The sequence below is a fragment of the Hyperolius riggenbachi genome, chromosome 6 (assembly GCF_040937935.1).
Source record: "Hyperolius riggenbachi isolate aHypRig1 chromosome 6, aHypRig1.pri, whole genome shotgun sequence".
NCBI lineage: Eukaryota > Metazoa > Chordata > Amphibia > Anura > Hyperoliidae > Hyperolius > Hyperolius riggenbachi.
This window is the reverse complement of record NC_090651.1, coordinates 60168752-60194854: the sequence shown is the minus strand read 5'-3', so window position 1 is coordinate 60194854 and position 26103 is coordinate 60168752. Positions and strand designations below refer to the sequence as shown.

The 26103-nt window shown below is 42.9% G+C and overlaps 1 protein-coding gene across 3 annotated transcripts in view; it reads right to left on the bottom strand.

Annotated features, from left to right (window-relative positions):
* Positions 1-26103, bottom strand: part of LOC137520871 (FRAS1-related extracellular matrix protein 1-like) — a 288103-nt gene that overhangs the window by 110705 nt on the left and 151295 nt on the right. For all 3 annotated transcript variants that reach the window (XM_068239387.1, XM_068239388.1, XM_068239386.1), the window contains one exon: positions 342-606. In XM_068239387.1, the coding sequence (XP_068095488.1) occupies positions 342-606 (265 nt within the window). The remainder of the gene's footprint in view (positions 1-341; positions 607-26103) is intronic.

Sequence of the window (26103 nt, the reverse complement as noted above, 5' to 3'; positions counted from 1 at the left end):
CTCCTTGCAGATGTTGACCTGCCTGGGATTCAAACCGGAGACCCAGCGCTGCAAGGCGAGAGCGCTAACCACTAAACCACCATGCTGTCCAACAGAACAAAGCATGTCATGAATTATATTTACAGTCTCAAACAATTTCATACCCTGGTTTAAAATATAAGCTTAGCAAATAAAAGGCACGTAAAGGAAGAGTAATTCCTTAAATTTCCCAAGAACCCATGCAGCGACACCTCATTATTCATTCCTGTGCACAGACTGGTATCTCTGCCAGCATATGGTGCCATTCCAGGACATTTAACCCCTTCCCCGACGTCAGGCTAGAATCGCAGAAGCCATCTCACCTGAATGAATCTTTACTGGCCTCCCGGCTGTTGTCATGGGCGTAGCAAACCTTCTGAGCCGCCACATCCAACTGGCTGAAGCTGGCGATGGGCAAGCCGGGATAATTGATGTACTCAATCTGACCGTGGACAGGTGGCACAGAGACGGCATAGAGCAGCTTCTCTGGTTTGCCTGTGCCATCTGTTGCCATCAGAACAGCTGTCGTCAAGGTCACCCTGTCACCCTCTGTTAGAGTTACAGGTCTGGTGAGGAGGACAATGTCACCTATGGAACAGGAAAATAGGGGGACAGTTACCATAAAGATTATAACATGATAAAAATGCACACATATGCCAACCAGACAGAGCTGCTGCTGCTCCTGTGTCAGTAGGCTACTGATTTCTCAGTCTCATCTTTTACAGTAAATCTGTTTATACCATAACTCTGATATTTCTCATGTTTCCAATTATACATGATGTGACCCCAGTTTCATCCAAAATTCCACTCCTGTTGAGGATAAAGTTGTTTCCTCAGTAAAGGACCAAGCCAATTTTCAAACTTCTGTAATGCCTTTGCTTAACCTCCCCAGGGGTTTAATTGTGGCTGGATAGTGTACTAGTTAAGGGCTCTGCCTTTGACAAGGGAGAGCAGGGTTTAAATCCTGGCTTGGGTCTGTACCTATTCAGTAAGGAGTTCAAGGCAAGACTCCCTAAAGGTGGCCACTAATGATCCAATTTCTAGCGAAAAATCGTTCGAGCGATCAAAAATTCTGATCGGATTGGTTGTAAATAATCTCCATTGATGGACACAATCGATTATGAACGAGTGAAAAAAATGTCGCCTGAATGAATTTTCGTTGAACGAAAATTTGGATTTTCTTGGTGGTCGTGATAGATAGGAAGCAATGATTGGTTAGTTGATGGTGTAGTGAACGATTTTTCGTCCGATCCGAATTTCTGATCGCTCGAACGATTTTTTGCTAGAAATTGGACCGTTAATGGCCAGCTTAACACTGCAGGGTGGACTCTTGAGCGCGTCCCTGTGGCTGCAGCTCTTGAGCACTTTGAGTCCGACAGGAGAAAAGCGCTATACAAATGTTCGGATTATTATTAATTATCCTTGCGATTTTTGTACCAAAAGCAGTACAATTTTTTTCAGCGTTTCTTTACATTGTATGCAATTTTGTGGACTATTTGCAAGCTGTCCGCAAACATGCATACTATATAAAAAAAACACTTTTTGAAATGTTTTACTTTTTTTTTTTTACTTCATTATTCGGTGCTATGGGCAATAGTGCTCCCCATAGCTTTTTTTTTTTTTTTTACACTAAGAATTTTTCATATTGGATCCAGTACAGATGTTTGTGGGGGCGAAAAAGTGCTTCTTATAAGGCAAAAGTGCGTCTTATAAGGCAAAAGTGTGTCTTATAAGGCAAAAAATAAGGGTAACGGCTAAGCTCTGGTGGTGCATACTAATCTAATAGCCAATACTTTTCTCCATTGTTCCAAAGGGCGGCTAAGAAGTAGTCGATCACCGGAGCCCAAATAAAACGACAGTGCACTCCACTACCCTGTAGCCGTCAAAACTGTTCAGTAGCCGTGGCGCTGGTCTATATAATAACTGGGCGCTGACCGTTACAAAACCTGCATTTTACCTGCACAAATAGAGAGACCCATGAATGTTGGGATGCTCATACTTATTCCGTGGAAATTAAATTTCCACATTTCCAATCAGAACTCGGAAAACAGAAACCGGATTCCTGCGGAAATACTGCATTACCACAACTCGGTAATTTCAGCCCGATCACAGAAGCATTGGGCCAATCAGTAAATGCAGAGTGACCTCAGAAGTATTTGGCCAATCAGAGAATGCAAAAAATGACCAAAAAAGGACTACTTGGAAATGGACATCGGAGAGCAGAAATCTGCAGAATCTGTCATCGCAATTGGCGGAAGTTGGAATTTCCGTGATATCGGAAATTGGCATTTCAGTAATTGGCATTTCTGACCATCCTTACATGAATGATCTAAATCAGCAGATTGCAAAAAAGTAGCAGGCCTCTTCATTAGTGGCACCTCCAGGAATGTGCCTGGATGCCTAATGGAAAATTCTACCCTACCATCACTACTTTGCAGACTTTTTGCAAATGTCAACTTTGGTTCTTGCCGGATATGGCTGAGCACATGGACTGTGCGGTACTGTTACTCTTAATTGGCTGCAGATTGTAGCTATGTTTAAAGTGTACCTGAGCCGACATGTGACATGATGAGATAAACAAGGGCCTGATTCACAAAGCGGTGTAAACACTTTGCACGCCTGTGAAAAGCCCTTTATCACGCCTAAACTTAGTTTAGGCGTGATCACTAGTAACTCGCGCGAAGCTCCCGCGCGTAAAGTCTTGCGTGCGCAAACGCGCAGGCGCGCGCAACGCCCATTAAGCCCTATGGGACTTTGCGCGCGCGCCTGCGCATTTGCGTGCGGGAGCTTTGCGCGACCAGCAGCACAAAGCGGTGATAACTCTGCTAGTGCAAAGGTTATCACGCCTAAAGTCTTTTAGGCGTGATAACTGAGTTATCACCGCTTTGTGAATCAGGCCCAAGTATGTACAGTACAAAATAAATTAACCACTTAAGCCTATCTGGACGAACATTCTCGTCCAGATAGGATGCGCGCACTCCCGCCGGCCGTTAGCCCAGCGATCAATGAATGGGATTATAGATCCCATTCATTGATCGAAGCCCCCCATGGAAAAAATGACAGCCTCTAATCAGAGGCTGCGGTTTTTCTGAGCTAAAAAAAGTTTCCCGTCTTCCTAATGCTTCTAGGACTTTTTGACTGTGGCCATCTTGTGGCCAAATAGTAAAACTACACCCTCATCCATTTTTCATTTAATAAATATATTTTTTTTACATTAAAAATTTGCGGTTTACCTCCCACACCAAATATTACACAAATAAAAATTTTAATAAAAAAAAAAAAAAATTACAATTAAAAATAAAAAACATAAATTGTTACCTAAGAGCCTGAATTTTTTAAATATGCATGTCAAAGGAGTGCATTAATAATTTTTTTTAAATTATGGGCTTGTAAATAGTGATGAATGCAAATTAAAAACATGCACCTTTATTTCCAAATAAAATATCGGCGCCATACATTGTGATAGGAACAGAATTAAAATGGTGTAATAAGCGGGACAAATAGGCAAATAAAATACATGGGTTTTAATTACTGTAGCATGTATTAATCTCAAACTATAATGGCCAAAACCTGAGAAATAATGATTTATTTTCCATTTCTTTCTTAATATTCCTGTTAAAATGAATTTAGAATAAATTAATTCTTAGCAAAATGTATCACCCAAAGAAAGCCTAATTGGTGGCGGAAAAAACAAGATATAGATTAATTAATTGTGAGGAGTAGTGATACATTTATTGACAAATGAATGGGAGGTGAAAGTTGCTCAGATGCAAAAAATAACAACCCTGTGGGCTTAAGTGGTTATTAACCAGGCTGATTTATTTTGCTGCTTGAAAGAGTTAATTTCTAGGCATGGAAGTGACAGCTTCTGTTGGTACCAGCAGAGGGAGACAAAATACATGATCTATTGACCGTTTTCTAACTTTGGGACACTTAATAGGTTGCCACTGATTAGAGATAGTAAAATATTAATCATACTTTGTAATTGTTAAAATATAAAAACAAAGACTGGGATACTTGAAAAAAGAGTGATTTTTAGGAGTAGGTGGATAAATTATATTGTTTATCTCATTAGTTTCTTTTTACCTTTTCTTTTATGCTGGGCATACACTGCTTGTTTTTGAGCCATTAAGATGGCTCGATAGATCATTTCTGACATGTCCGATCTCCCGTCCGATCGTTTCGCTGCTCGATTCCGGATTGCAGTGAATGGAAAAAGATAAGAAAAGAGAGCGGAAGATAAGAGAATTGACCGCGGAATCGAACGGCGAAACGATCGAGACAGAGAATCGAGCAGCAAAATCGAGCCGTGTTTGTCTCAAGGCAAACAAGGCAGGCAGATAATACTTAGCAGATTTTTTTTGAAGTGAATGAAAACTTTAGGTCTTCTGTTAAGAAATATAAGAATTGGGGCAGATGAATGTGAGCTGAGACATTAATGCTGCAGACATTATAATAAGGAGGATCTTGGAGAGGCCAATAAGCCAGAAAAGTCAATTAGCTGCAAACGGGTGTCAGGGGATAATTAGTGACTTGCAGGGGAAAAGCAGCCAGTTCTGATCAATACATGCTAATGGGGGAGCATCCCTGCTGCACTCAACTAATATATAAAGGAAAAGTGTGTAAAAGGAGGATTTTTAGACATGTCTGGGGCCACTTATGATGACGGGGGTCACAGAACAAAAGTGCATATCAGGGACAAGTGCAGAATCCCATTTTTAAGGGCCTTCCATACAGTCAAATATGAACATCTTGCATTTAAAGCGGACTTAAACTCAGAACTTCCTCTCTGCTCTAAAAGATAAGCAACAGCATAATGGCATTTAAAGAAAAACATTTCTTTGTTGCAGCTGATACAAATCCTGCAATAAATCTGCAGTGTGTCTACTTCCTGCTTTCATGGAAGCAGACATATTGTTAACATCCTGTGTATACAAATTAGCAGGCAGCTGACACCGCTGAGATATCAAATTACAACTTTTGATTAGACACAGATAAAACGGGGGAATGATTAGACAAAGATGGGGATTCAGAGAGGCTAAACTCTCTAGATACACACAGGGTGCATTTCTCTATGTTTTCCTTCTGTTCTGTGCAAGAGTTCAAGTCCACTTTAAGTATAACAAAAGTATATTTTTTGACAACTTATGCACATTAATGAATGTCTATAGGCAAAAATGCACATACATGATCACATTTGGAATTAATGAATTATTAATGAGCTTTTAAGATGCCACATCTGACTTACAAACTAACTTGAGACCTGCCTAAAGCTGGTGTTCACTGATATTACACAGCCAAACTGTGCTGTTATGTAAAATAAATATTTGCTCACTCATATGTATTTTTTTTCTATAAAAGCAAGATCAAAATAGCAGCTTAGGGGTTCCCTGCCAGAGTCTTTCTAATTCTTGATAACCAAAGCATAGGAGCTGGTGACGAAGCACAGAGGTCCCCTCAACTCTAATTACCGGGCACTTTATATCTGTTTATTAGTGCAGTGGGGGTAGGTTACCTTGTGGGGTAACCTACCCCCACTAACAAAATGAAAATCCTGGCCTGGTTGAGTCCTTGGAAGTGAAAGGGTGTAGGTTTATGATGCTATTCAAACACTGATAATGCAGAGACTTCTAGCAGCAAGGGAGGGAAGAAACGAGACTCCCCCTGTATGAGATCCAAATATTGCTTTATTTTAAATTACAGTAACAGCAAGCACAACGTTTTGGCCGTGAAGACCTTCATCAAGTGCTCTCAAACCTTAGAGGTGCACTATATTTTAACAGTGAATCATACAAAGAAGGGCGGGTACATCTGTAAAGGTACTAAGAACACTGGTAGAAGGATGTGCTCACTCTTAGCTTGAGTCCCCTCTCTCCAACTTAGCATTATTAGGTGCTGAGCAACCCCCCCGAATAAAGTATTAGGAGGGCCCTTTGTGCCACCCTCCCTGACTGAGAGTATAAGGCTCGCCCCTTGGGACCCCAGAGCTGGCTGATGGGCCCTAGGTCTCCTCCAAAGGTAACAGCGGTCCCTCAGGACCCCATTTTGCTTCAGACTACCTGTAGCCGAGTGAACTCACCTGCCCAGCCAGCGCACTCCCTCCTTACATCTCTGTCCCCTTAACCCGGTGACATGTACATTCTCATGTGTCATGCCACTTGGATGTTGCTACAGCAGCGTGGACGGAGATGGAGGGACACTGATGAAAGGAGGACAAGTGGGTTTACTCCACTGCAAGTACCACCAGTTCTCTTAAAGTGGTCTGAAAGCCAGCATTTCTACTTTGCTCTAAAAGATTCCTCACAGCTTGAAAGCTACTATCCCAGAATTTTTTTTAGCAGAACATCACTGAAATGGTTAAACATAGCACTTTGTCCTGCTATTCAGCTTCAAATCCGCATCCAAACTGGAGATAGCAGTATCTATGTTTACATTCCAATGTTGTTACAATGTGTGTAAACACGGTGTAACAAGTGAAAAGGAGCTCCCTGTGAAGCTCTCTGTGCTTCAGATACACACACAGTTCAGAATAGCTCATTAGAAGATGTTAATATATAATAAAAAGCAGTTTGAATAAAATTCAATGACAGCTTTTAGGGCACGATAAACTTCACTTGTAAACGTGTAATTTGTAAACAGGCAATATTACTTATGCACAAAAGCAACTATGATAACTGTATGAGTAATAAAAAGTAGGAAAACACATTTTTATTAAGTGTTATGTTGGAGTTTCAGACCACTTTAATGCTGATAAACAGGGGCGTAACTAGAGGTCCCCGGGCCCCCCTGCAAGAATTTGAGCAGGCCCCTCCACCCCCACCCTGGGGCCCGCTAATGGCCGTTTTGGGGGGCCAGGATGAGTCGCAGCATGAGGGTAGAGCTTTGCACATCAGCCGGGAGGGGGAAGAGGGGACTGTCCCCCCCTCCCTCACCTCGGGCTCTCCCCTCTGCGCTCCCCTCCCGCATCTATCTAAGTGTCAACGGCGGCGGCGGCAGCAGCAGCTATAATTACCTCCATTCACCACCGGAGGTCTCCGATCTGCAAGGGCTTCCTGTTAAACAGGAAGTAATGTGAAGCCCTTGCAGATTGGCAACCTCCGTGGTGAATGGAGGTAATTATAGCTGTTGCTGCCGCCGCCGCTGCTGACACTTAGATAGATGCAGGAGGGGAGCGCAGAGGGGAGAGCCGTCCCCGCTGATGTGCAAAGCTCTCCCCTCATGCTGCGACCCCTCCTAACCCCCCAAAACGGCCATGAGAAGGCCTTCAGCTTTGCTATTGTGTTTTTACCACAATGTCATACACTTTTGCTAACACCAGAATTACCTTTGGGGCCACAAACATCCTCCTGCTCCGAGGCAGTGAATAAGTGAAGCATGTTTCCTATTAGTAGATAGCACCTCCTGATTTGCAGCAAGCATGTAATTCTCAAGTATATGAATCCAAGCAGTCAAAGACACTGCAGGCTTACCAGGATGTGCAAGTTATTGCAGAGATAGAAGAGACATCCTTGTTGCTAATCTGTTGTATATTCTAGTCAGCAATCAACAGCAAAACCCTGCTGGCCACTCTGCATCTCCTACAATTAACCTGTGTATGTACATCCATCCCAAACGCATATTTATGTTCCCTTGAAGTAGCCTGTGTACATGTATTTATTACCCTAGTAGTAGCCTGTGTGCACATATTTACCCATGCCCCCCCCCCCCCCCCCCAGTGGCAGGACATGTCCCCACTCCTCTCTTCAGTGTCGCCAATCTCCTTGCGGCTCTTTTTCAGCCCCACCCCCTTATCCTGATGTGCAATGGGAAGATGTTGTGACCCTTACTAAACTTGCTTGTGCCTTTGCTCAATATGTATACACCTGACCTAACCCTAACCAGTAACTAACCATTCATAGCCCTTCCTTATCCTCTCACCCTCAGGCCTGTAACCCACTACAAAACGCTATCGCTAATCGCAATCGCTAGCGTTTTGTGTGAGCGTTTTGTAAGCGATTGAGCGTTTTTGAGAGCGATTTTAGAAAGTGTAAGGTTTTGCCAGCGATTGTGTAGCGATTAGCGGTTTTAATTCTGATTGGTCTTTTCAATTAATTTTAATTTTTTTACAGTATGCAGTAACTTCAAAACGCTAGCAAAATCGCTCCGTGTAGGTTTTGATCAGCGATTAGGCTAGAGTTTAAATACTTTACATTGCAGAAATGCTAACGCTAAAAATGCTGCATGTCTTGCGTTTTGCGATTTGGTAATCACAATCCCTCCAGTGGAATTTGGCCCATCCATTAACATTAGCTGAGCGTTTAGGGAAATTGCTAGCGGTTTGAATCGCTCACTAAATGCTTAGAAAATCGCTCTAGTGGGTTCCAGCCCTTACTCTGCTACATATATGCCTTACAACCACCCTCCAACCCATACACCTAGCACTAACCACCTGATCAACACTACAGTATGATTGAGTTCTGACTACACTCTAGTAGTTATTGTATAGCTGAGTTCCGACCCCCAATGTAACGTTTCAGCTATAATAACTGAGTGGGGCTCCCAATCCATACACTATGGTGCCCATAGCTGCAAAATTTCCATTTCAATGTCTTTGGCTGGGGCTTGATGTAGTCAAGTGGTATTACACACATTCAACTGATCTGCCCTTCATTGCTATCATAACAATGTTATAAGATTAGAGTGGTTAAAGTCAAGGTTAGGTTAGGCTGGGGTGGATCAGGTCATTTCAGTGCACGCGCCAGCAGGAGCCTAATAGATGCCAATGCAAATTGCCACAATCGGGGACCAAGGCTGTGAACTGGCTGCATGGTGCGCCAGACAATGGCTAGCCAATCGGCTACTAGTAGACAGCCAGCCACCACAGCAGCCCATCAACTTCATAGGGTTTATTTAGACTAGCTGGCTGTCTATTAGTATTTGATTGGCTAGTACTTGCAATATTTGATTGGCAATAAGTAGACAATCCGCTAGTAACTTTGATTTGTGTTGCAGTTCTTTGGGTGCCGGGGAAGGGGGGGGGGGGGGGTACTGCCATTAGGCTGGGAGCTCAGTTTTTGTAATTAATAGGAAGGGTTAAGGCTTGGTACTAGGAGGTAGGACCGCCTCCACACAATTTATGTACAGTTCTCCCCTCCCCCCAGGCATGTACATGCGATATTTGTCTAGCGGACTCTTTGTCTCTTTGGGCTCGATTCAGTAAACTGTGTTAGCACGCCTACTTAGCACGGCTCTTCACGCCTAAACCAGCTGTTTGCGCACTAAAACGCGTACGAAACGCATCGCACGCAAAGTCCGGTGCGCGCAAAACGTCGCATCGCGGTGCAACGAAAATGTCGCACCTAAAGGCCTTATAACGTTGCATTGGATGCGACCTTAACCTCGCACCCATGCCACGTTAAAGTCGCATGCATACAACGTTAAAGTCGCATCCAATGCGACGCTATAGGACCATCCCGATGCGACGTTTCGCGGGCACCGGACTTTGCACACGCAAAGTTTTGCACGCGGACTGACTTGGAAAACGGTGCTAACCTAGTCAGCACCCTAGTTAACACGCCCAAAGTGTTTAGGCGTGCCAACTGGGCTAGCACCGTTTACTGAATCGAGCCCTTTGTGTGCGACCCAACTCAACCCGGAGAAGATTTCCTATGTATGTGGAGATGGTATTCTCCACTTGCCTGACACTGTGGCTGCCTATCAGCAACCCAGTTTTGTATGTAGTATTTGCATCATTTGTTATCCAATTGCCTGAAAACACTACACTTTTTGGTGCTCCTGGTGTTCTCCGTTCCTTTTTTCCCTCTGGGTCCCTGTGGTTGTCACCCGAATTTCATCCACCGGATAACCTTAATTTTAACTACCAGCTCCGCCTGGTGCCCAGTGCAGTAGAACAGGCGGCAGGACAACACATACTCAGGCTGGGGATAGGAGTTGAAAAGCCTGAGGTGTAAATTCAAAGATAGCTGGGTATCTCTTTGGCACTGTTCAGAAATAGATTGAAATGCACCTGAACTCTATGCACAGGGCAGAAGGAAAGCATAGAGAAATGCACCCTGTGTGTATTTAGAGAGTTTATCCTGCCTAATTTCCTCCTCATCTATGACTAATCACAAGTGTAATTTGATCTGCCTCAGCAGAGCAGCTAATTTTTAAACACAGGATGTTAACCCTATATCTGCTTATATCTGTTCCTTATCTTTTACAGCAGAGAGGAAGTTCTGAGTGTAGGTCCACTTTAAGATGAAATGAGACCCTAGGCAAGACAGCAGTTTCTGCCCACCACTGATAGTCACTTTGGGGGGTGTGTGTGTGTGTGTGTGTGTGTGTTGGAGGGGGGGGGGCTAGGCTCTCTCCAGGCCCTAGGTTTGCCTTGTGGGTTATCTGGGTCTGTGGCAAATTCAAAAATTCAAACCTCACCAAGTTCTCTGCACCAGAAACCAGCGTACTCAAAGACATGATTTACAGGCTTGGGTTGGACTCGTGACAAGGTTGCCCTGCCACCATTAGGCTGTGTGCTCAGCGGTTTCAGCTACACACGGCACATATTTTCCGCAACAGGCTCAGAATGAGTTAATTTCTCTAATTTCCAGCCTGCCTGTTGTTAAGCAGATACCGGCTTTATTACGCCGGGCTGCTTATTGGTCTTGGCACAAAATTCTTAATTATGTTAAAAGTGATGACTGACAAAGAACTTGGGGAGCAGCAAGCTGTTTTTGGCTATGTGCTCCGCGCTGCAAACCTTTGAAAGCGATTTGAATGTGCGGTCACGGCCATAGGAACTAGAGAGGGGAGGGAAGCAGCCTGGAGCTGTGTGATGCCGAAAACAAGCCATTAGTCCAGAGACCAAGCTAAGGGATGGGTCAGGCTGATAGGAGCGTCATGGGTTTGTGGCTACAGCAGACCCCCTGCTTCAATGCCCGCTCAACACGTGTGAGATGGGAAAACGCAAGACTGGCATTGGTGATTTGCTGTGTGGCTGCACTCGCCATGCTAATGAAGGCAGCAGTAAAAGCTTGTGTTTATTCCTTATTTGTAGTTTTTTCCCTCATCTGTAACCTTTGCAACAAAATCACAAGGCACACAATGTAAATCCTTAAAGGACCAAAATTGTAAAATTTTAAATACATGCAAATAACAAGTATGCTGCTTCCAGAGTAAAATGAGCTTACTTTTCTCCTATGTTGCTGTCACTTACAGTAGGTAGTAGAAATCTAACAGCACTGACAGGTTTTGGACTAGTCCATCTCTTCGTGGGGGATTCTCAGCACGGCCTTAATTCTTTGTAAAGACACGCCCTGAAAATAATTTATACAAAGATGCTGGCCAGCCTCCCTGCTCACTGCACACTATTCAGGCAGTTGAACAGAGCAACTGCAGGTTACTAAGTCCTTTTGAAAATTAAGAACACTGAGAACCGCTCATGAGTTGATGGCTTATTCAAAACCTGTCAGATACGTCAGATTGTTACTACCTACTGTAAGTGACAGGAACATTATAGGAGAAAAGTACTGTAATTCATGGCTCATTTTACTCTGGGAGATATGTAATTCTTTTTTATATGTGTATACCATTGTCTGTATTATTTGTCCTTAATTTGTACAGCGCCACTGAATATGTTGGTGCTTTATAAATCAATAATAATATTAATATGTGTTTACATGTATTTTAATGCTGATGATTTTCAAAATAGTAGTCCTTAAACCAAAATAACAATGAATAAAATTGCTTAATTTTTCTTTACAATGTTAATTTATAAACTATTTAGGCAGGGTTTGCCTATTGTCAAATCGTTCCTCTCCCCAATTTACTTTTTGAAATGTATCACAGGCGGTATCATCTTTAGTCCTGACAGGTTATCTCTGTGAATTGTTTGTTTACTGAGAGTTCTAAAGCCACTTTAAAACATGGTCTCCTGGAATGCTCGGGGGTGACATGTGACATGATGAGATAGACATGTGTATGTACAGTGCCTAGCACACAAATAACTATGCCATGATCCTTTTTTTCTTTCTCTGCCTGAAAGAGTTAAATATCAGGTATGTAAGTGGATGACTCAGTCCTGACTCAGACAGGAAGTGACTACAGTGTGACCCTCACTGATAAGAAATTCCAACTATAAAACACCTAGCAGAAAATGGCTTCTGAGAGCAGGGAAGAGATAAAAAGGGCCAATAGTTCATATATTTTAGCTCTGGAATACATCAATTAATGTGTCATTGAACAAAAACAGTAAAACAGTTAAAACTTAAAAAGTAGATTTAAACATAAAATAAAACTGTGGAATATCTTACAAAAGTCATTTTTAGGAGTAGGAAGATAGATACAATTGTTTATTTCATCAGTTTATTTTTGCCTTGGGTGTACTTTAAAGGGAAAATATAGAGGTTTTTTTTCATGTTTGCTTTATTTCTGACATTTGGAGCTAACAATAGGTTTTTGAAGAGGGTTTTCTGACTTTTATATTAAATCTGAGAAACATTAAATGTTGCAAATGAAAACGTGAATTGTAATTCAGAGAAGGACAAACTGATTGAAAAGATCCCAGTGATGCACAGCTGTGTGCCCCACTTCACTACATTTTCTAGCCTCTATGAGGCACAGGGATCCTGATTTATGAATGATGGAGAGCAATGGAGATTACTGGAAAACCTGGACTAGATTCTTGAAAAATAAAAGGTGTTGGGTGGAAATAGTTTGCAACACTCCTCTGCGTCAGATCAGATCATAGGGAGGAAGGTCAGTGAAGCTGCATTCATATGAGGCATCTACAGTGCTCAATATCTGTAACAAACCTATTAGAAAACGTTGTCACTCCAGATGCACGTATGCAGGGCAGTTTCTAGGCTAAATTGCACCCAGGGTGAGAGAATAAAAATCCCCCCCCCCCCGACTTGAGAATGTTACTTGCGATGCGGTATTTAGCTCCCAAGTATAGGTAAGACAGGTATAGGTGCCCACAGTATAGGTATCCAGGTATAGGTATCCCCAGTATAGGTAGCCAGGCATAGGTGTCCCCAGTATAGGTAGCCAGGCATAGGTGTCCCCAGTATAGGTAGCCAGGCATAGGTGTCCCCAGTATAGGTAGCCAGGCATAGGTGTCCCCAGTATAGGTAGCCAGGCATAGGTGTCCCCAGTATAGGTAGCCAGGCGTAGGTATCTCCTGTATAGGTAGCCAGGCATAGGTATCCCCAGTATAGGTAGCCAGGCATAGGTGTCCCCAGTATAGGTAGCCAGGCATAGTTATCCCCAGTATAGGTAGCCAGGCATAGGTGTCCCCAGTATAGGTAGCCAGGCATAGGTATCCCCAGTATAGGTAGCCAGGCATAGTTATACCCAGTATAGGTAGCCAGGCATAGGTGTCCCCAGTATAGGTAGCCAGGCATAGGTGTCCCCAGTATAAGTAGCCAGGCATAGGTGTCCCCAGTATAGGTAGCCAGGCATAGGTGTCCATAGTATAGGTAGCCAGGCATAGGTGTCCCCAGTATAGGTAGCCAGGCATAGGTATCTCCAGTATAGGTAGCCAGGCATAGGTATCCCCAGTATAGGTAGCCAGGCATAGGTATCCCCAGTATAGGTAGCCAGGCATAGTTATACCCAGTATAGGTAGCCAGGCATAGGTGTCCCCAGTATAGGTAGCCAGGCATAGGTGTCCCCAGTATAGGTAGCCAGGCATAGGTGCCCCCAGTACAGGTATCACAGTAAAGAATGAGGAGCGCTTGGACCTATATATTATCATCTGTGTATCCCACAATAGTGGGGGATCCACCCTGAAACAACCGCACAAGTTGATCCCAAAACAAAAATTTCAAGGTGTCTTCAAAATACAGACTGGCTTTATTGCAAAATTTCCACATATACAACCATAGAAAATCCCTCTTATCCCCCCTTAAAAATGTGACAACACGGCCGTTAGTTGAACATCAGCTGATGTAACAGGCATTCACACCACCATGCACACACACTAAGTGGCCACTGTTTTAGTCCAGGCAAATACAGTATAGTGTATACTAGCGAAGTTCTAGTGAGAAGTGTCTTAATCGACTTCCTGAGCTTGTCATATCCAGAAAATGACCACATTTCCAAGAAGCCTGTCAGCTACACACACAAAAACAAACTGCCAGTTATGAACCCATTCTAATCCTCTGTCGGACTATCCTCGACATTGGTCTTTTCCTCTATAGGTTTAATGTCTGACACAAATGAAAAAGTGGCTACCGCTACACAGCCCTGCTGCTGATAAAGCCCGGCCCAGCATCATCCTATTTAGAGCAAAGTGCTAGACTACGGTATGTCCAACACTCTGATCGCCGCATATTTGGTATGATCATAGGGCTGTCCCTGCTGGACCTGGTCTGGCACCGCTTCCCCTATGATGATCAAAGTGTCAAAGTCCAACACACCAAAATTCCCTTTAGCAGCGCAGAGTGCTACGTAACAACTATATTACCCTGGCGCTCATGCAAGGGGGTGGAGCTACAACACACAAACTGGCACTGGGCTCGTCCTCCTGCCACTGATGGGTCACCTCCTCACTCTAGAGCAGGGGGGTCAAACTCAAATACAATGTGGGCCGAAATTGTACACTGGGACCTAGTCATGGGCCAACCTCAATGTCTAGTGGCCCCCCCTCCCTTTTAAAGTTTCCTGGTCTCTAATTGCTCCCCTCCAACCCCTATACAGTTCCCCAGTGTCTAGTGGTCCTTCTTCCTCCCCTGTACAGTTCCCTGGTGTGTAGTGGCCCCCACCTTCCCCTACACAGTTCCCTAGTATTTAGTGCTTTTCCACTGCCTTCCCCATATGGCTTCCCTGGTGTCCTAGGGCTTCACCTCAAATATAGCTTCCCTGATGGTCTAGAGAGTGCCAAACATAATGCAAAGTGGGAAACCACTTGGGGGGGCAAATTTAATGGCTCTGAGGGCCAGATTTGGCCCGCGGGCCAGAGTTTGACATGTATGCTCTAGAGCAAAGACATACGCAGCCTCTGGATTCCCGCCCCTGATCCTTTTCCTCCGACGCCCCCTCATCCCAGCACACCGGAAACAAATTAAATGCTGGGGGGGGGGGGGAGTGGGTGGTCAGGAAAAAGCATTGGATGAGGTTAAAGAGACACTGAAGCGGAAAAAAAAAATTATGATATAATGAATTGTATGTGTAGTACGGATAATTACTAGAACATTAGTAGCAGAGAAAATATTCTCATCTTTTTATTTTCAGTTTTGTAGTTTAATATTCTCAAAGAAATATTCTCATCTTTTTATTTTCAGTTCTATAGTTTAATATTCTCTAATATATACAGTTTACACGCTATTCAGCATTCTAAATGATTTTACAGAGCAGGCTAGTGAATTGTTGAACTGTCCTCTGCAGGAAAAACAAACAATACAGTGAGGCCTAGTGCACACCAGAGCGGTTCTGCTGCGGTTTGCGATCTGCTTGCGGGTGCGGATCCGCTAGGGTAATGTATTTCAATGGGCTGGTGCACACCAGAGCGGGAGGCGTTTTGCAGAAACGCATACTCCCGGGCTGCTGCAGATTTTGGATTGCGGATGCGTTTCTGCCTCAATGTTAAGTATAGCAAAACCGCAAACCGCTCTGAAAAACGGCACTTCAGAGCGGTTTGCCAGGCGTTTTTTGTTACATTAGCTGTTCAGTAACAGCTTTACTGTAACAATACATGAAATCTACTACACCAAAACCGCTACACAAAACCGCAAAACGCTAGCTGAAACGCTGCAGAAAAATAAAAAAAAGCGTTTCAAAATCTGCTAGCATTTTGCGGATCTGCTAGCGGTTTTTGGTGTGCACTAGGCCTGACTCACACTTGAGATAACAAGCTTCAGAAGATAAAGCTCTCTGATATCTTGAAAGTCATGGAGCTCAATGGCTCTTTTGCATAGATAACAACTGGAGTTTGTCGACTCTTCCTGTACTGGAAACAATATTAGACTTATGTCTCTGCTCCTAATGTTTTATTTCATACCTGTACTACACATACAAATCATTTTATCATATATTTTTTTTCGCTTCAGTGTCTCTTAAAAGGAGGGAGAAATTCATTAGCACAGATTACAATAGACAACCTTACTGGGATCAGGAGGACAGAATATTAGAAAAATAATTCAATTAAATAAGATGAAGAATAGTTCCAGGCTGCCCAAATTCCCATTCGATCAGCTTCAGTGTAGAGACTCCGGTTAATCTAAAAAATTCATATTTGTGACTGCTCTCCTATAAGATCAATTTACCATCTCAGCAAACCGTTCAGTTGCCTCGAACATAAATTTTCACAAGCGTGGGAAAAACAGAGCGTCGCCGTGGCGGCGATCAGTTAGCAGCGCTCAAATCTGAAGAGCATCTTATCCTTTTCATTTGCATTAAAAGCCAACTGGGCTCGCTTTTATTTTGGGTTTGCTTATTGTTTCTTTATCATTCGGGTAACCTTTTCTCTCCGCCTTTTCCCACCAAGCAGAAAGCTGACCGGTGATTGCTGTGAATTAATGGATTATCTTGTGCACCATTTGGCTATCATCTGGTCGGAGGAGAAAAAAAAACAACAAATGCAGCTGTTTACTAATAAATAAAGGCTCAGCTGTAAGGGAAATAAATTAGATGCGTTTAATTGGTAGTCTGCATGAGCACCTCTCTTTATTACAATGTCGCCTCTTGTATTTTTTTATGATGTCAGGGAGCATGGCACACTGACAAAGTGTTTATGAATCGCAGTTTGCAGATGGCATCGCCGGTTTCTCAGTCGTTTTTGTGGACAAGTAGCATTAACCATGAACAGAGGAGAGGTTTTTTTTCCCATCTCCCTCTCTCTCTGTGCCAAGGACCCCCATCCACCAACCATCCCTGCCCCCCACCCTCTGGGGAATTAGCAGTGTCTGAATCTCTTGTGCCAATCCCTTACTGGCATCATCATTCCACAAGCACACATTCAATCAATCACAGGCGCCTGGCATCTATTTGCAGAAACCTAATGCTGTCAGGGCATATGTGCCCCCGTTTCGGAGTTTGTTTTGGTTTTATGTACTCAACAGTCTTGGCAAGCGCTTTTAATATGAAACGCTGCAAGACTTGACGACGGTCAAAGGATTTTTATTCTCTCAGAAATGCGTGTGATGTGTGTGCATATTATTTCCTTTATAAATGGGGATCGCAGTATCTAGCGACTGTACGGTTCTGGTCCCACTACATCTTGCTCATTCCAAAAATGTACTGAAGTCTTAAAACCCTAATCTAGAAAAAGAAAATAATAGCGTGGGAAGGAGTTAGAACTGCTCTCTGATTTCTCATTGCTCTCTTTAAAGATCATTATCGTGAACAATTGTAAAATATATGTAAACACATAAAGATAAGGAAGAAGTATGTTTCTTAAGTGTAAAATGAGCTATCAATTACTTTTCACCTACGTTACTGTCACTTACCATAGTTACTTAGTAGAAATTTGACAGAAGCGACAGGTTTTTGACTAGTCCATCTCTTTATGGGGGATTCTCATTTCATTTATTCTTTACAAAAGCAATACCTGAAAAGGATCTTTACAAAGATGCTGGATGCCCCACTACCTGTTTGCACACTATTTTGCCGGTTGGACTAAGCAACGGCCGTTCACTAAGTTTTGTGAATAAAGAAAATCCCGAGAATTTCCCATGAGGAGATGGGCTAGTCCAAACCCTGCCAGTTCTGTCAGATATCTACTACCTACTGTAACATAATGCAACATGGGAGAGAAATAATTTATAGCACATTTTACTCTGGATGAAATGTACTTTTTATTTATGTTTTCATGTATCTAAATTTTTTGGCGATAGTGGTCCTTCTGGGAATATTTTCCAACAAAATCTCTCCAACAAGGACAAAGGCGGGGATTCATGAAAAGGCTTTAGGGAACCCCCTTCTGAAAGTCAAGATGTTTGCATAATGCTAATATAGATACATCTATCAGCCATCTGAAAATAGAATATACAATTCTTACACAGATATGCTAAAAACAATCACCTTTTATTAGTACCGCTACAAATACGGTAATATTATTCTGTGAGCCGTTAAAAAATAAATTATTTCAACTAAAAAAATGAATCTCTATTTGAGAAGCTTGCATTAAATATTGGTGCATCAACTTAATTGCTTGTTGCGCATTTAGTGGCATCTAGTGCTGCCTTCTCAGAGGCACAGATGGAGGTTAGTTTCCATATCATTAATGACAGCCAATCAACGTTTTATAACAAGTAAGTTCAACTCCTTCCCAAATTTTGCAACAAACATGACCAAGAATCAAAGCAGTGCAGTCAATAACTTGGATGCTGCTTCACAGTGCAATAAATGGACCTCCTCAGTTAGAGATGACAGTTTAAAGTACAGCTGAAGTGAAAGGGATATGAAAGCTGCCATATTTATTTCCCTTTAACCAATACCAGTTGCCAGCTAATGTCTTTATCTACAGAAGTATGCAAATCACACACCTGAAACAAGTCCAGTATATACTCTTTATTGCTCCCTAATGTTCCAGTGTGGCCCATTGCCAGCGCCCCTAGTGGCTGCAGCTCTCAAGAGCTTTGAATTTAACAACAGAAAAGCGCTGTACAGATGTTACGAATATTATTGATGGAGACCTAGAGGAAAAAAACAGACAATAGGAGCCCAGTCTGGTGTATTATCGTTGTGTAAAGGATGCTATAAACAGCACTACTCACAAAGGTGGGTAGATAGTCAGGCAACCACTTGTTTAGACATGTGGGAAAGTGCCGTTCCCACTCGGCCTTGAAGCTTCAAATCTGATAGAGGCTCTCAAAAATGAATTTTTAATACATAAAATATGTAGCCTTCCCACTGGGGTAAAAACATGCAAAGACAAACACGAGAGGCGCCCAAAAAGTATAAAACAATTTAAATCAAATAAAAGAGAAGGTACGGTAAGTGTCAGCTTACCTTCAATAATTCACTAAACATAAGATTTAGACTTTTATACTGCACATTTGTAAAGAGTAAAAGTCTGAATCTTATGTTCAGTGAATTATTGAAGGTAGCTGACACAATAACTTTATACTTTTGGAGAGCCTCTCGTCTGCTTTGCAAGATTATTATAATTATTATTATAATGTAATGCCCCAGTGGGAATCTGGCCTTAATGGGGTGCTTGAATAATAATAATAATAACAATAATAATAATCATAATAATACAATGCTAAGAAATACAAATGCAAAGAAGAGCATTTTCAGGTGGCAGAGTTTCCAATTTGACTGCATGTTCTTCTTCACAGTCTTAGCAACAATACTCTATTTGGAATACAGTTGCCACAAGCCTGTCCGTAAACTACCACTCTACACTCTGCTACAGGAGTAATTAGCCCAATAGGGCAGGAGTTTTGGTTTTATACTTTTTTATTTTTAAACTAATTTCAAAACACCTGGACTAATCATTGCCTGGCAGCAAACGTTGACACCTCTATCTGACAGTTTTAGTTTGGAAACTCTGTAGCAAAGATTATTTTTTTTCTGCACATAAAAACTAGTAATTGGGCTAATAAAAAAAGTTTGTGCTTGGTTTACATATGGATTCATTCTAGATGTATATGGCCCATATTCAATTCGGTTTTCTCCTAAGTTTTCTCTTAAGTGATATTTTTACACCATTTAAAGAGGAACTCTTGCAAAAATCTTAAAATTTAAAACACATACAAATAAGAAGTTCATTTCTTCCAGAGTAAAATGAGCCATAAATTACTTTTCTCCTGTACTGCTGTCACTTACAGAAAGTATTCGAAATCTGACATTACCGAGAGATTGTGGGCAAATCCTTCATGGGGGATTCTCAGCATGGCCTTTATTCTTTATAAAGACATTTCCTGAAAAAGATTCATGCAAAGATGCTGGCCATCCTCCCTGCTCGCTGCACACTTTTTTTCCCGCAGTTGGACGGAGCAACTGCCATTCACTAAGTGTTTTTAAAAATAAAGAAAACCCTGAGAACCCCCCCCCCCCCTCCTCTTCCCCTTCATGAGTAGATGGGCTAGTCCAAAATCTGTCTGTTAAGTCAGATTTCTACTACTTACTGTAAGTGACAGCAACATAGGAGAAAAGTAATTTAAGGTTCATTTTACTCTGAAAAAAAAATACTACACCAATAAATAGCGTATCTTTTGTTTCTAATTGTAACCCAAAGGAATGTAAATATGAGCAGTGTGCTGGAACTGAGCTGCCTCACATTGCAAAAGCAGAGACAACAGATAAATGATCACTAGATAGGTTTTTTTTTTATATTTAAATACAGCAGCTATGCAATAAAATGCAATGGCAGCTTTCAGAGTAGATAAACTGTACTTTGGGAACTTGTAATTTGTAAACAGACAATATTACTTGTGCACAAAAGTAAATATGGTATCTTTATAGGTAATACAAAGTAGGAAAACACATTTTCATTGAATGTTATGTCAGAGTTTTAGCCTACTTTACGTTTTCCACAGCAGAATTGTCATTTCCCTTAAAATCCTTGGCGATTCAGGGAGGTCTCAGGGAGAAGAAAACAGGAAAAAACCTCGTTGATGCCGACAGTGAAAATCAAAAGATGTTCTAAACGTGGGATGGAAGGTCTCGCTTACCAAGAAAGGTTAGATAAACTGGGTTTATTTAGTCTAGAGAAAAGACGCCTTAGAGGAGATCTAATTAACGTGTATAAATACATCAGAGGTCAATATAATAGCTTGGCGGATGAGCTTTTTGTCCCTAGGCCTTCTCAAAGGACTAGAGGACATGATCTGCGCATGGAGGAAAAACGTTTTAGCCATTTATTTAGGAAAGGATTCTTTACAGTAAGAGTGATTAAGATGTGTAATGCATTGTCACAGGAAGTCGTTATGGCAAACTCTATACCTGCATTTAAAGGGGGCTTAGATGCTTTCCTTGCGTTGAAAGACATCCATGGCTATAATTACTAGGTAATGCCTAATGATGTTGATCCAGGGATTTTTATCTGATGGCCATCTGGAGTCGGGAAGGAATTTTTTTTCCTTTTGGGGCTAATTGGACCATGCCTTGTAAGGGTTTTTTCGCCTTTCTCTGGATCAACAGGGATATGTGAGGGAGCAGGCTGGAGTTGTACTTTGTACTGGTTGAACTCGATGGACGTATATCTTTTTTCAACCAAAATAACTATGTAACTATGTAACCCCTTCTACATCATCCAGGGCTAAATTGTTGTTGTTTTTTCCCTTGATTTGGACTTCAACTGACTTCTCTGTAAAACTGGACCAAGCATGTGGTAGAGTCATTAAAATGTGAACCCCCTCTACAGGACAGGGCGTGATGTGACTTGTACTCTGTAAAAGGCTGGCACTATATAAATACAGGAAATGAATACATTTGTGCTGACATTGCTGAAGTCTCCAGGCAAAACTCCAGGCACCAGTTCTGCTTTCAAGGGTTTTGTACCAAGAATCGTATAAAACGAAAAAGAAACACACAGGCACCCGTTTTACTGGATAGGGGAAGTTTTGCCACCATTGCAGGTAGGATTTTTGGGGCTATATCTTGAGCGCCGATAGTGAGGGTTTAACCCTTAAGCAGCCAATTTATTTGGAGGCTTGCAAGTGCTCCAGGCCATTTTATTTTAGCACATTTTTTAAAGGGGCACTACAGCGAAAAACTGTAAAATTTAAAATATGTGCAAACATATACAAATAAGAAGTACATTTTTTTCCAGAGTAAAATGAGCCATAAATTACTTTTCTCCTATGTTGCTGTCACTTACAGTAGGCAGTAGAAATCTGACAGAAGTGACAGGTTTTGGACTATTCCATCTCTTCATAGGGGATTCTCAGCAAGGCTTTTATTCTTTATGAAGATATTCCCGAAAAAGGGTTTAAACAATGATGCTGGCAGCTTCCCTGCTCGCTACACAGTTTTTGGCATTTGGACAGAGCAATGGCCATTCACTAAGTGCTTTTGGAAATAAATATATCCCTGAGAATCCCCTATAAAGAGATGGACTAGTCCAAAACCTGTCACTTCTGTCAGATGTCTTCTACTTACTGTAAGTGACAGCAACATAGGAGAAAAGTAATTTATGGCTCATTTTACTCTGGAAAAAATGTACTTCTTATTTGTATATGTTTGCACATACCGGTATTTTAAATTTCACAGTTTTTCGCTGTAGTGCCCCTTTAAATTTCTTTATTTGTTACACTTTTCTTGCTTCTAATTAGTACGGCTGTAACGTGTATTTATGGCCACTTGTCACTAGGGGGCAGTGTGAGACAATAACAGAGGACTTCTGCTTTCAGTTTCTATATCCCTAGAGAGAGAGACAAAAGCATTCCAATAATTTTATAGTTCTGCCGACTGAGGTGAAAAGCAGTGCACTTATCTCACACGAGATAACTCTACGGAAGCTGCTAATGGGTTGAAGCATACCGCCTTACATTTTGAGCCAAGAAAAAGGTGTAGCGGGGATGTCTTAAAGACCCCACCACACCTCTAATCACATGCCTGCCACACCTCTCATCACACTTACCGTACAGAATTCATAAGCAAAATACATAATTATTTCAAGTCACTCTGGTCATTTATATCCTAGGTTATCAACATGTGGTAAGTGTACCCCAGGGGGTACTTCTGATGGTTCCAGGGGGTACTCAGGCTCGATATACTTAACCATGAATAAAACATTTAGAGTTTAAAAAAATTATAAATCTTATTTAAACGACACCAAATTAGTATTTTAGCTAATTAATAGCAATAGTTAATGCTTGGAAATTGTTTAGAACCAATTATTATGTACTATGATTAAATATGTATTTGTCAAGGGGTACTTGTGATAATGTTTACTAGGCTAAGTGGTACTTGATGAGTGCAGGGTTTTAAAAGGGGTACATACCAATAAAATGTTGAGAAACACTGGTTTATATCATACCATCATTTCAAAATAAGAAATACTTCAATTTAGAGGATAGAATTAAAGTTTAGAATCAATTCAACACATTTTTAAGTTGAAAAATACATATCTTTACACAGAAAGGGGGATAGAAGGATTTGGTTCCCAAACAGGGATTAACCCTCTGAAAAAGGGACAGTTGAGACCTATGTTTAAAGGAATATGCGCTATCGCAACATAGAGGGTGATATAACGGCTGGGAACGCGGAGAATCAGCCGCGTTCCCAGTCTGTCGGCGGCTGTCGCCGAACCCGGAAGTAGCCGCCGGCGAGGAAAGGACGATCAGAGCGGGGCTGCGAGGGCACCATCCAGCTTCAGGGGGCTGAGGGATGCCCCGGGTGAGTAAATATATTTTTTTTTTGGCTTAAGTATTCCTTTAAAGATTAAGCATTGAAGATGGGTACAGGAAAAGTTAAAGAGTACAAACAGTGAATTATAGCTAATAGATAATTTACTCCTCATTGTCCCCATTCATCAGATGAATAACTCCAGAGCTCTGTGTCCACCCCCACCTCTGTTGCAATGGACCACCCCCAGCTCGGGGGCCTATCAGGGGCCACAGTCGCCGAGCTAGGGGCTGGCCATGGCAACAGAAGGTGGGGTTGGACACAGAGCTCAGGACTTCTTCGGCAAGGCTTTGGGCAAATACCGCCACAGCGGTTTTGCCAACAGGCGAATGGATGAGTTATTTACCCATTTGATTGCCAATAAAGTGGTAGGTCACAGTGGTGAGTTTTGGTGCAGTACATTACCACTAAACACGCGCATTAACAGTCCAGTGAAGCATATGATTAAGGAGCCATACTACGCTCTGACACGCGTGAGCTTTTATCTGTATGTCTTGATATTGGATTGAAGGATAAAGATTTTTCTACTTTCACCGACTATCTGGTGCAGCATGACATTCCTTTGGTTACTATCTGGATCCTGGCATTTGATTTCCCTGCTCCCAGGCTTATGTGGAGTGTGTGTGTAGCAGCCTTTCCACGTTTTCTCCAGTGAAGCATACTTTTAATTGACTGTATGTTTCACTGTACCCGACACAATATGTGGACAACATGCGGCACCACTGTCTGGATCAGTTGCATTGCGCTCCTGCTGTCACAGGAAATGCAATGGTCACTCTTAAAGTGGCCTCAGGGGAGTATGTGGACTAAATTCACTAGAAGCTATGATTCACTTTAGATACACTTTAATGTGACCCAAAAGTAAGCCTGAGCAACATGAACTTGGCATATGATGATAAAATACATAATCCTTAATGAAATAGCAAAATAATGTCTTGTTCCAGAGCAATACCCAGGAAAATAATATGCAAATTACTATTTTTGTGAAGAGTGCCAACAGGAAGTCCCACAGTCCCAGAAGATGTACCACCTGTTGGACCTCTCAGCAATGAATTTCATTGGGTTGGGTTTGCAAAAAAATATGCTCTGTAATAGGAACCTATTAACATTTGTTGTCCTTCAAAAGTTTTAAACAGCAAAACATAATGTGTTAAAACAATTGCTCCTGAAGCCAGCAGACAAGCCTAGGCTCGAATACAGTGTCACTGTGACCTGTTTCGCTGCAGCGATGTGAGGCTCTGGAGCTGGCAGTGACGTGTGCAGCCATAGTGACCAGGTCATCCCTCAGTAAGCGCATGTGGCGGCCCACCCGGGAATGGCAGTCCTGCAGGGGAGGACTGGGACCTTTTGGCCTGGGGGGACAACACAAACTAGAGGCCCGTTTCACGGCATCCCCAGCCCAAAGCCATATCTTTCTTCTGTGCAAATCCAATTGTGATGACTAACAGCCCCAGACACACACACACACACACACACACACACACACACACACACACACACACACACACACACACACACACACACACACACACACACACACACACACACACACACACACACACACACTATGTACCTGATGCCTAACCCCATTTCTCCGCACAATCTACATGTCTGTGTCTGATGCCTAACCTTAAAGGAGTTATCGGGCTTTTTTTTTTTTTTTATGAAAATAAGCGCTACTTACCCAGGGCTCGTCCAGCCCCAAGCTCCCAGCATGTCCCTTGCTGCAGCTCTGCAGTCAGCTGTTCGCAGCTGCTGCCTCCCAGCCCCCGGCGATGACGTCAGGCCAACTGCGCCTGTGCGAGCGGCGCTGTCAATCACCGCCACATGGACCAGAGCGTACTGTGCAGATGCAGAACTACTGCGCCTGCGCAGTACACTCCGGTCCACGTGGCGGTGATTGACAGTGCTGCTCACACAGGCGCAGTACAGGCCGACATCCAGGTCGGACTGGTGCCATCGCCGGGGACTGGGAGGCAGCGGCAGCGAATGGCTGACTGCAGAGCTGCGGTGAGGGACATGCTGGGAGCGTGGGGCTGGAGGAAGCCCCGGGTAAGTAGCACTTATTTCATTAAAAATGCCTGATAACTCCTTTAAACAACCCCCCCCCCCCACACACACACACACACAAACCTACCTACCTGGTGATGCCTAACCCCACTCCTGCCCACCCACCATACAAACTACTTGTCTGACACCTACTCCCCCCCCTCCAACTACATGTTTGACAGTGCCTAACTGCCTGCCTCCCCCCTCCCCTGCCGCCAATCACACTACAAGAAGAAAAAACGTTCCCCCTCAGGCCAGGGTCAGAATGGGGATGATTATCACACAAAAAAAAACTCAGAGGGCACTGGCCTGGGCAGAGAATTGAATTTGACAGCAGTAGCAGGCAGGCAGCAAAGTGTGAGTAACTCAGTGACAAGAAGGGAGACGAAGTACAGAAACACAATTTATAAAAACCACCTTCTCCTCTGGCAACCTGGACCCGACCTCCTCTATCCTCCTGTCTCCTCAGTCCTACACCTCCTCCTCCTCCACAGCAGCAAGCAGCTATAGGTGGCATCTCCGATTCCCAGGCCCCCCAAGTGTCCGACTCCTCCAGCCAGGACAGCCAGCCACTCGTAGCCGCAGCTCCAGGCCCCCAGCCCCCCCAGCACAGAAAGCTGAAGAGTGAGACAGCTCACTCCGACGACACCTCAGGCACAGCAGCACAGGGGAGGACTGTGTCTGACTCCTCCAGCCAGCCACTCGTAGCCACAGCTCCAGGCCCCCAGCCCCCCAGCACAGAAAGCTGAAGAGTGAGCA